The sequence below is a fragment of the Physella acuta genome, unplaced genomic scaffold (genome assembly GCF_028476545.2).
Source record: "Physella acuta isolate Inbredline_101_S28 unplaced genomic scaffold, ASM2847654v3 ptg002443l, whole genome shotgun sequence".
NCBI lineage: Eukaryota > Metazoa > Mollusca > Gastropoda > Physidae > Physella > Physella acuta.
The window spans coordinates 21,281-34,166 of record NW_026733928.1 but is presented as its reverse complement, the minus strand read 5'-3'; the positions used below and the strand labels follow the sequence as shown (position 1 = coordinate 34,166).

At 32.7% G+C, this 12,886-nt stretch overlaps 1 protein-coding gene across 1 annotated transcript in view; it reads right to left on the bottom strand.

The window, feature by feature from the left end:
• Nucleotides 1–6,637, bottom strand: part of LOC131933295 (collagen alpha-5(VI) chain-like) — a 29,488-nt gene extending 22,851 nt beyond the window's left edge. Inside the window, exons 1-6 of the mRNA XM_059290073.1 lie at nucleotides 6,509–6,637; nucleotides 3,578–3,664; nucleotides 3,074–3,145; nucleotides 2,811–2,825; nucleotides 2,532–2,579; nucleotides 1,114–1,364 (exon numbers count right to left, since the gene is read on the bottom strand). Of these exons, the coding sequence (XP_059146056.1) occupies nucleotides 1,114–1,364; nucleotides 2,532–2,579; nucleotides 2,811–2,825; nucleotides 3,074–3,145; nucleotides 3,578–3,632 (441 nt within the window). The 5' untranslated portion in view covers nucleotides 3,633–3,664; nucleotides 6,509–6,637. The remainder of the gene's footprint in view (nucleotides 1–1,113; nucleotides 1,365–2,531; nucleotides 2,580–2,810; nucleotides 2,826–3,073; nucleotides 3,146–3,577; nucleotides 3,665–6,508) is intronic.
• Nucleotides 6,638–12,886: the final 6,249 nt, after the last annotated feature.

Here is a 12,886-nt window from a genome sequence, read left to right as displayed (position 1 = left end):
GTTATAGTTGCTCACTAAATCGAATCAGGTGCGTCCTTCGTCGTAAAGCAGAGAGCTATTCGGCCCCCAGGGCTTTTCCGTGAGCGCTATGGCCCATACGTTCGTTTTAAAGATAGAATATGGATAAGATGTAGCATTATAGTCATTCATTAAGATGAATCATGCATGTCTACCTGCGCAGTGGCGTAGGCAGGGGGGGAGGTTTAGGGGGGGGGGGGGTCATAACCCCCGATAGACCCCTCGGTATATATATAAAGTATGAGGGGGTGGTGTAAATCGAAAGTTTGAGGGGGGTGTAAATCGAAAGTTTGAGGGGGGGGGGGGGTGTAAATCAAAAGTTTGAGGAGGGGTGCAAATCGAAATTTTGTCCCCGGGTAAAAATTTGAACCCCCCCCCCCCCCCCAATCAGACGATCCTGGCTACGCTACTGTACCTGCGCATCGGTAGGTTGCGATTTGCCTGAGGTTATCTTGTGACTAGCCGTCAGACTTTCTTCTAGGACCTCGGCACCGCGCTCGGGACGGGCACGCTAGTTTCTTGTAATACTTAGATTTTGTCTTTACTATTAACAAATTTCGAAATGCTACATGTATTGTAAATATGCTGATACATAATATATAAAAAAAATAAAGCAACAAATCAACAAGGGATTTTTTTTTGTTTCGCTTTTTTTACCCTAATCAATAGAGTTTTAGTAGCAAACGATTATAAAATTATTAAGTTTTTTTTTAAACGAGTACTACATGGATGGCATTTTAGGAAACACCACTGAATGACAACGTAAAAAGAATCAAATATTCAAATGCTTTTCATTATTTAAACCATGCCTTTCGTTAAACAGTCTGTAGATAATTCTACACGGCTAAAAAGATTGTAAAGAATTATATATATATATATATATATATATATATATATATATATATATATATATATATATATATATATATATATATATATATATATATTCGATTTGCACCCCCGTTCAAACTTTCGATTAATTTTTCCAACCCATTTTGGCGTCCGGGGACATATGTCCCCCCTGCCCCCCCCCCCCCCCTCGCTACGCCTCTGAGACGGAATAGAACTCTCCGAAACTGCTGTATAAACTATTACCTTCTTGATCTCGTCTACATTGAAATATTCTGTAACGCCGAAAACAAAACGTCCTTTGTGGTTGAAGATGACTACACCGATCCGCACCCCTTTGGGGCCGAATGGTAGTGCCTTGATCACTTGCACCAAAAAATCGATCTCCTTCGAGAACCCTTGGCGCCCGACACTGCCTGAGGCGTCTAAGACAACAATAACATCCGCTTCGAAATTTTCGGTAATTACTTGAACGGGTGGCGGTGGGCCGGTTGGTTCTGGGGAGAGACCAAGAATATAATCCAGTTATCTATAGACTGGAAACATTTTGCAATTTTAGATTTTAGTGTTAAAGTCGAGATAATATATATTGAGAGGGAATTTTCTGCAATTTTTTATTCTAGTGTTAAAGTTGAGATATCTGGAAAATAACTGCAATTTTAGATTTTAGTGTTAAAGTCGAGATATCTATTCACTGGAACTTTTCTGCAATTTTAGATTTTAGTGTTAAAGTCGAGATATCTATTCACTGGAACTTTTCTGCAATTTTAGATTTTAGTGTTAAAGTCGAGATATCTATTCACTGGAACTTTTCTGCAATTTTAGATTTTAGTGTTAAAGTCGAGATATCTATTCACTGGAAATTTTCTGCAATTATAGATTCTAGTGTTAAAGTCGGGATATCTATTGACTGGAACTTTTCTGCAATTTTAGATTTTAGTGTTAAAATCGAGATAACTATTGACTGGAAATTTTCAGGAATTAGAGATTTTAGTGTTAAAGTCGGGATATCTATTGACTGGAAATTATCTGCAATTTTAGATTTTAGTGTTGAAGTCGAGATAATATATATTGACGTGGGAATTTTCTGCAATTTTTGATTCTAGTGTTAAAGTTGAGATATCTGGAAAATAACTGCAATTTTAGATTTTAGTGTTAAAGTCGAGATATCTATTCACTGGAAATTTTCTGCAATTTTAGATTCTAGTGTTAAAATCGAGATAACTATTGACTGGAAATTTTCAGGAATTTGAGATTTTAATGTTATAGGCGATATATCTATTGACTGAAATTTTTCTACAATTTTAGATTTTAGTGTTAAAGTCGACATATCTATTGACTGAAAATTTATTGGATTTCTGATTATTAAAAGGTTGAAATACAGATATCGAGTGATTGTAATTTTTCTGGAATGACAGATTTATTCAACAATGTGCTCAGTTATTTCCTATCAATAATTGCAACGAAAATATTTTAAAATGATTATTTACTTGTTAAAATTATAGTCATCAATCATGTGCTTATCTTCCAACATAACTTGGAACAAACGTTCTATTAGAACAAGTTCTAAGTCTGATTTCAAGATTCCTTCCCACCGATAAATCAACCTTTCACCCGCAAATCCAGAATAAATAAATTCTAAAATGGAATATTAAATGTAGAACCTTGAATGATGGTCCATTCTTCGTCAGCTTCAGTGATGTTGTAGTCTTCTGTGATATATATATTATATATATATATATATATATATATATATATATATATATATTATATATATATATATATATATATATATATATAAATATTATAATTCATTCGTGTCCATATTTAAGTTAATGATGTAAATTCGTGAAAGTTAATTTATTTAAGTGCTCTTATATGTAAATGTTAAAAAAAAGGCTTAAGAGAATACATTAATTATAATACCATTTTAAAGTACTTACCACCATAATTGTAACCTGATCAATAAAAAAACAAGAATATATACAAAATATGTATTTGCCATTAAATACAAATATCAGTGTACAGTTGTTATATAATAAAAACTAACGATTCACTTGCAAAGATTTAATTTCAGCAAACATTAAACATGATAAAAAATAAGCTTTATTTAAATAATGAATATGTGTGTACCGATACATACAAGTAACAACATAAAAGTAAGTAGTATCTATGTGTTAAGCATACGTCAAATGATATTGCTTACAGATAATGGTGGACTCCTTATGCTTGAACTGTAAAATATTCTCGCTAAAGTCAGAAGGTTTTATGATAATGTCTCAAATTATATATATATATATATATATATATATATATATATATATATATATATATATATATATATATATATATATATATATATAATATGTATATATAGGCCCTATATATACATTATATATATATATATATATATATACATAATATATATACATAATATATATATATATATATATATATATATATATATATAATATGTATATATATATATATATATATATATATATATATATATATATATATATATAATACATACATATATATATATATATATATATATATATATATATATATATATATATATATATATATATATATATATATATATATATATATATATATATATATATATATATATATAAAGCATTAATATTAGAAAGTGCTCATGCGTCATGTCGAATCAGTGCCCAGGAAAGATACAGCAAAACTTTACCAGATCCCGTAGTCAGGTGTAGGAGGACCAGCAAATGCAGTAAGAGATACACCATTCCCCTTGCTTGGTATACTAGCTTGGCGCTAGCTAAAATTTGGTAAAAGGAAGATAATTTATTTTCTCATATCAATAAATAAATAAATGAATAAATAAATAAATAAAGATATATATATATATATATATATATATATATATATATATATATATATATATATATATATATATATATATATATATATATATATATATATATATATATATATATATATATATATATATATATATATATATATATATTAATGTTCCTAGGTGCTTTGACCACAGGTGCTTTGACCACAGAGGGGGTTTAACCATAACATATAGATTTTAAAATATAAATTATTGATTGTTATTTGATTTAAATTTATGATATAATTAATACGATTTTATACATGTTTCCTGAGAGTCCATTAATAGAAATTAACATGTACTAAAAAAAGTCCTGAACGATATTTTAGTCTCCACACAAAAGCAGGTGCTAGGTCTCATAGATTTATTTAAAATATAAATGGAACAAAATAATGCGACATAACAAATTTCACAAATAAATAATGTAGATGTACTTGAAAATACATAAATATAAAGGATTACAAAGGATAAAAAAAAACACACCAACAGTAAAGTCAAAGAAGTAATACTAGTATGTAATTATACATGATGAATTAACATATTATTACATCCTGCCACTCTCAGGGCCCCGACCCCCCGATTACACTACCGCATAGCCGCCGCGTACGACCCCTGGCTCCTTACAACTAACAGGCGCCATCGTGCCAAATAGCATCCTGTTAATAATGATGCAGATTTCGTCATTCGCTAAAGTGACACAAATGAACAGGATTTTTTTCTTAACACGAAAAAAATTTATTTGACGTGTTTTAAACATCAGTGTAACTGATGCAATATGCTAGCGTTACTAATGGTCTATTATTAGATGCTCGATCTCAATTTCTGACTGGATTGTCTAATAATAGATGCTTATTGCATCGTTCGCAAAGTGACGAAACTCTACAGTAGGCTCCTCATATTCAAAAAGTTTTTTTTTTTTTCATCTTTCGCAAGGTGACGAAACTGTACAGAAGGATTTCCTCTCTTTACAAAGTTATTTTTAGAAGCCTGTTGTAGTTTTACTGCTGGATATAGTAGTACCCCTTACTCGCTATGCAGGACGCTCGATTAACAGATGCCAAGTGCCAACATAGTCGCTCTAAAACTCTGGGCGCCAAACCGTGTATTGACGAAAGTTGTACCCTATATGGCGCCGCCCATAAGAAAAATTGTTTTCTTTTTCGCAGAAATATTCTCGGGAGTATTCTCATCTACTCCCTAAAGTTTCATGGAACTCGGATGAACCGCATCCGAGTTTTATTTTTTATATACCGTGTATAGAGAAAAGAAATCGCCCCCCCCCCCCCCCGAGGGGGCACCGCCCTTGCAATATTAAAAAATATTTTTTTTGCAGAACCCTATCATTGAGTGATCTAATCATCTCCCCAAAGTTTCATGGTACACGAATGATTGGTGTGAAACCGGAATAGACTTTTATTTTTATAAAACGTAGGCCCTATATAGAGAAAAATCGCACCCTCCCGTTGCGCTGCTCTTGCGAAATTAAAAAAGGATTTTTTTTTTTACAGAACCCTTCCCTGAATTGTTCTAATCAACTCACCAAAGTTTGATGGCGATCAGATAAATGGTGTCAAACAAAATCGACTTTTATTTTTATACACCATATATTGAGAAAAATCCAACCATTCCGTGGCGCCGCTCTTGCGAAATAAAAACAAAAACAAAAGATTTTTTTACAGAAACCTTCCCTGGAGTTTCCCAATCAACTCCCCAAAGTCTCGTGGCTATCGAATAACGGTGTCACATAAAAAAAACGACTTTTATTTTTCTATACCGTATATAGAGAAAAATCGAACCCTCCCGTGGCGCCGCCCTAGCGAAATTGAACATTATTTTTTTTACAGAACCCTTCCCAAGAGTGGTATAATGAACTCCCCAAAGTCTCATGGCTATCAGATGAACGTTGCCAAACAAAAATCGCCTTTATTTTTATATCCCGTTTATAGAAAAAAAAACAAATCGCGCCCTACCGGGGCGACACCCCTGCGAATTTGAAATATTTTTTTTCGCAGAAACCTCTTCAGGAATATTCTCAACAACTTCCCAAAGTTTCACGGCGATGTGATGAGAGGTGTAGTAATGCATAAAAGACACACAGACAGACACACACACAGACACACCCATACATTGCTATATATATATATATAGACAAACAGACAAACAGACAAACACACACACACACACACAAACATACATTACATTTTATATATATATATATATATATATATATAGCGTCAACTTTCTAGGACCATACCTTTCTTCAGGAAGAAAAGAGAGTCCCTTGCACAATGGCTGTGATAAGGTCGGATGATCGAACACAATTATTGTAAGTTTTGTCAGTCATTTGCTTTACCACTAGATCAAGCTATACTCATGTGAATATTAGTCAATGGTGAAACTTACCAAAAAGTGTTAAAACGATAGGGTTGGACCCGGTCTAAATCTAGTAATCAGTTTTGGATTTTGTGTTTTTAGACTTAAGATTAGCTTTTTGTGGAATTTTAAATATATTTCTTTGTTTTAGTTTTATGTCTACATTCTTTTCGCTGTTACTTCGTTTAGCCACACGCTTTGCTGATTTATTCAAAATTAATTCAGTAGATTATATACTTTAATGCTGCGCATTTAAGCTTTATAAAAGTAAACTATCTTTTATAGATATACATTCGAAAACAAATTAGATGCTTATCATAAAATATATGTTTTTAGGATGCAAAGTACTAATACTATTTTCGGAAAACAATATAGAAACAAATTTCTTACCTTACTGCTTCTCTCTGCAAACAGTTACACAAGAAGTTGTCGTTTGGTCATCTGTTTAAAACCGAATTCTTGAGATAAGACAGTAGGCCCGCAAGAGAATGGGCAACTAACTGAAAATTAGAATTTCATAATTGATCTGGCATCTTAATGACGTAAAAAAAAATTATAATTAAAAATCGCATTCGATATTTAATGATAAAGATAAATCATAAATGTGTTTAATGATGAACGACAGGCAGATTGTTTACAGCAAGCTCCAGCCTTTGTTAACAAATCGATAAATTAATTAGATCTCATTTAACACCAACGTGCTTATGATTGATTAGTAGTAGGTGACTGTCCACAAAAGACATAACATTTGATTGAATATATATATATATATATATATATATATATATATATATATATATATATATATATGTATATATATATATATATATATAGATATATATAAATATATAGTTAAAATATAATGACGTTTTTAAGATACACACAATATGCTGACAATTTAAAATTAATTTAATTTATTTATTATGCCAATTGTAAAAAGCATACAAAAAAATCCTACAATTTTTTTTTGATTCGTTAAATCACAAAGGCAGAAAAATAGTGACTCCACTGATCAAAGAAAACAAACGGAGATTTTTAACACAAGTGTTATTTTCATTGCCACGATTTTCTTTTGCGTCCTGGATAATTTTTAAATAAAGGCAGAGCGGTTTTATGTGTGCGGCGTCAAAACGGCCAATGACAAAAAGGCCCCGTCAAAACTACCCCGACAAATCGGCCCCGACATAAGAGCCCCGTCAAATTGACCCCGTCAAAATGGCCAGCGACATATGGACCCCGTCATAAAGGCTCCCGATAAATAGGCTCTCGTCATTTAGGCTCCCGACAAATAGGCTCCCGTTATATAGGCTCCCGACAAAAGGGCTCCAGTCAATAAGGCTCCTGACAAATAGGCTCCTGTCATTTAGTTTTTTCCCACAAAACGGCCCCGTCATTACGACTCCGACAAATAGGCTCCCGCCATTTAGTTTCCCCACAAAACGGCCCCCGTTATTACGACTCCCGACAAATAGGCTAGCGTCATTTTGGCTGACGACAAAAAGGCTCCTGTCAATTTGGCTCCAGACAAAAGGACCACTGACAATACCGTTTCTGTAGAGACTAAGTCTCCCGGCAAAGCGGTCTCATTGAATATGACACCTGCACGTGGGACCCCTACATCAATATTCTTTAGAGTTAGCTAATCCAACAGTCTTAAGTAATACAAAGTATGCATCTCTTGTTCGACAGGCCTTATTTTTATATTAGTTTATCTATTATAAAATATAGTATGTTTTAATTTAAGGGTCATCTAACTATGACTTCCATAATTGAGTCAGTTATAGGCTGTTCCAACTCAGTGTGTGGGGAGAAGGGTCCACGCTGTACCTTCCTACCTCCAGTATGCTTGTAGGTTATCAAAACAAAATGTCGTTATCCTGTAAACATCATGTATATCGTACATTTTCACTTCTGTGCTCGCTTTTCTGCAACAGATCTTTACTGTTGTAAATTAAACATTATCAAAATTTTATTATTGATAGATTTTAGCTGTTAAGGGCTTGATTTGTTTGAGAATTGATGTTGGTTCATAAAAAACAATTTCATTCAGGCATTAAAAAGAGGTTATAGTAGTAGTGGAGGTAAGACAAAATGGTTACTTTTATGCCAGTGGTCATACCATTCATTTGCCAATATGTCGGGAGTCATTTTGTCGGTAGCCAATATGTCGGGAGCCCATTTGTCGGGAGCCAATATGTCGGGAGCCCATTTGTCGGTAGCCAATATGTCATGAGCCCATTTGTCGGGAGCCCATTTGTTGTGAGCCCTTATTTTGGAGCCAATATGTCGGGAGCCACTTTGTCGTGAGCCAGTATGTCCTGAGTATATTTGTCGGGAGCCAATATGTCGAGAGTCCAATTGTCGGGAGCCTAAATGTCGGGAGCCTAAATGTCGGGAGCTCATTTGTCGGGAGTCTATATATCGCGAGTCAATATAACGGGAGCCCATTTGAAGGGAGCCAATAAGTCGGGGCCCTTTTGACGGGGCTATTTTGACTGGGTCGTTTTGTCGGGGGTCGATTTGACGGGGTCATGTTAACGAGACCGTTTTGACAGGGCACCGTTTTATGTTTTATAAATATTAGCTTAGATTTTTATACTGAAAGTTAAACCTTCTGCCAGTGGCGTAGTCAGGATCGTCTCAAGGGGGGGGGGGGGGGGGGGGGGGCGGGTTCCAATTTTTACCGGGAACAAACTTTCGATTTGCACCCCCCCCCCCCCTCAAACTTTCGATTTGCACCCCCCCCTCAAACTTTCGATTTGCACCCCCCTCATACTTTTTCTATGTACCGAGGGGTCTATGGGGGGTTATGACCCCCCCTACCCCCCCTGCCTACGCCACTGCCTTCTGCACAGTATGGATTAAAAAGAAATTATCTAATATTTAAAAGTTCTGATGGTGCAAGGAGTGTTGGATATGATGATGTTAGGACAGGATACCAAAATTACTTTGGACAGAAACAGCACCAAAAATAAAGCATAAAGTCTGGGTTTTTTTTTGTTTTTTTTTTTTCAATTTTAGCCGGTCAGAATCTCATTAGTTTCCTTTCAGTGTAATCGTTTGGCTAACGTATTTTGTGGTTTTACAAGGTTTAGCTGAAACTTAATTAGTAATTGGTTATTTTTTATTGTATGGTTTTGATTTGACAAACGTATTTTGTGGTTTTACAAGGTTTAGTTGAAACTTAATTAGTAATTGGTTATTTTTTTATCGTATGGTTTTGATTCGACAAACACGGTTTAATTTAGAACAGAAATCAACATTAGAGAATAGAGATTTCATTATTTGTGAGCAAAAGATTTCTAGATTAAAAATATCATGAGTTTAGATGGAGAATATTTGTGATAAGAAATTAACGAGATTTTTTAACTTATCATAAACAATGAAAAGACACCTGTTTATTCGACCTCTAAGAAATTGGTTTTTGATGGCACCCCTAAGATCACCGATTTATTCTTTTGCTGTCAATTATGATTGGGTTTGTTTTAATTGTAAATAAAAAGATTAATTAATTTTCCATTCAAGTTAAATAAATAAAAGAATTTAAATACTGTTTAGTCATTGCAAATTATAATGTTTATTACATTTTAATATAAAAGCAAAAAAATAAAAAAAATAATTAAGCACTTTAAAAATTGATGAAATTATTTTTCAAATTTAAAACTAAAAAACGTCAGTTTTAATTAGGAACAATACATGTGTTATCATTATTAAAACGAACTGCTGCCAACAAAGTAAATTACATGTTCGGGTGTTTTATTAGACTAGCCATTAAAGTGGAATGACTAAAAGGCGTAGGGTGACATATTTTTTTAATGTTGTTAATGGCTGTAGACTATCTGACATATGTTATCCATCTAATATGGGGCCTAATTTTAAAGTTAGCATGAGAAAAAGATAATTTTTTTTTTTAAAATCATGACCTAGACTAAAAACGTCAGAGTATTAAATAAAACCGTGGTCTGACATTGATTTAATTTTGTCCACTTGCCTGAAGGCCGATTGCCCAAAAGTAGTTCAATTTTGTTACCACATCGACTATGTTAAATCTATAAAGACAACTGGGCATAGTGCTGACCAAACTATCCCTTCATATGTTGATGTCCCTGAAACAGGTGACCACAGCTTCATCTGCCCCATGTGTCTTGGTCACGAACGTTAAAAGAGGTTGATATAAAATACCATGATAGGCTTCAGTATTAATGTTTCAATACGAACATTATGATCTGCTGTTTTATATGACTGATAATTCCTTCAAGTTATAAACTTAAAACTCGTAACCGGTCAGGTAAAGGAGTAAGAGAACCCCTTTAAACTTGCATTTTATTTAGTCTTTGCATTTCGTAGAGGCTTCATTCGACAATTTGAAAGATAATGCATATTATAAGAAAAGAAAAAAAAACTCATGCAGAATGAATATTGTATGCGTCTAAGACAAAACATAATTTAGAAAATAAAAATTATTGATCATCATTTCAAATTTTCTTTTTATTTTGACCAAATTCACAAAAAGTGTTATAAGGAGTAGGCCTACCTACATAAAATAAAGAATGTATACTATATATATATATATATATATATATATATATATATATATATATATATGTATATATATATATATATATATATATATATATATATATATATATATATATATATATATATATATATATATATATATATATATATATATATATATATATATATATATATATATATATATATATATATATATATATATATATGTGTGTGTGTGTGTGTGTGTTTATAAAAAACCATATATATATATATATATATATATAATTATGGTTGTATTATATACGTGTGTTCTAAGCGTAAAATAAACATATTATTTAAAAATAAACATATTTAAATTTCGCCAAACTCATAGCGAAGTGGAGTGGGGGAAGGTTTGGATTTTAGGGTTGGGGGTTTAAAAGGTTGGAAAAAGTAAAAACCATCGTACAAAAAAAAAATATATAAACTGAATTTTAGCAGACTTAGTTTTCCATTTTTTTCTTAACAATCGGATATGAAAAACGACGAAAAAAACGACCAACCAAATAAATATTAATCGTATTTTGCATAACATTTTTGCACCAATTAGCCAGTGTCGAATTTTAAAGCGATGTAACTTGAAATAATATTTTTAACAAAAATGTTATAGCTTGCTTATATCCCCTTAAAAGAATATAATGGTGACAAAACACGGTCGATTGATGGACAATTTTTCTTCCAGACATATTTCTCCGGGGTGCACTTGAATTTTTCGGGGAATTTGGGGGGGGGGGGGGGGTGGACTAAAATTCCCGGGGGGGGGGGGGGGTGCGATAAAAGTATATATTTTCTATAAAAATTCCTTTTTCGTTCGGAGGGCGGGGGGGGGGGGGCGCTCAGCTCCACCGAAGAGATGCCTGGAAGAAATTCTATCGATGGAGGGGTGTGGAAATGACTAAAGAATAATGTCTTATTTCAATGGTTTAGACCCTTACATTGGAGACGATTTTTTCTGATATGAAAGGTAGAGGAGGTAACAACTGGTAAAAAATATGACATTGTTTATGCACCACTCCTTATGAAACTTTTTTTTACGAACTTTCAAGCCGTGTTCTATTCAGACTTGTTTGGTTTGATTTCTGTAAAGAAAAGAATAGGTGAAATAATCATTTTATGTAAACTGAGATATAATATTAGAAGTTGTAACTAAAAATTTTACTCGATAAAACATTGAAATAACTGTGCTTTATGCAAAAACAAAGATTTGTATTTTGTTGGTTATCAAATAAAAAGTTTTAATAAAGATTCTTTTAAATACTTAAACCACACAAACACAGCATTATTAAAATTGATGATAACATTTTACTGAACGTTAAGTGAAAGTGCTTTAATGTAAAAACTTCAAAGAAAATGTGCCTTAAGTAGAAGGAATCATTAATACACGATCTAACATTCTTAAGTAATTAAGTTTCATTTTCAAAATTTTTTGTATGTAGAATACATGTATTCGAATATATATATATATATATATATATATATATATATATATATATATATATATATATATATATATATATATATATGTGTGTGTGAGTGGGTAGATGTAGATATTTTTACATATCGTATCTGTGGTTGAAGCAACAGTGTAGATACTTATGTTCCGTCTGGCGCTCGATCAGGCGCCGAGATGTGATTAAGAAGCCAGGCATTAAGAAATTACAGAATCATCTAAATTTGAACATGTACATGTAGTTGTTAAGTGTTTTAAAGTTTGTAGTATGTTAGGTAAGGACTTTCTTTTTTGTATCGGAGGAGTCTACATTTTTTATTTGAATTTGAACTCGAAAAGGCGCCACTAGACTAAAACTGAATTAAAACATGCCCCTCCCCCCCCCCCTCCCCCTGGCCAAACCTTTCTGGATATATCTTAAATAAAGAAATTTATTATAATTACTGCAAAAACCGCAGTACAGAGCGCACGCATTTTTCATCTGCTTTCTGGCTGCTTTTTTCGTTGATGTACACAATAGCTTCGTATTCTCGCACTTAAAAACCGAACCAATCAGAGACTCGTTGTTTTTACATTCCTCTGTGGGGTGGAAGTAATAATTCACAAAATTAAATATCAGAATACCACTCATTGCGTTTACACTTGTGACTTGTATGCTATTTATATATGTCTAGTGGAAAAACTCGCAGCAAGCAAGTAGGCCTATACATATTCAGTGGGAACAATGTTTTCATATAACATTAACTTCATTTTTTTTCCTT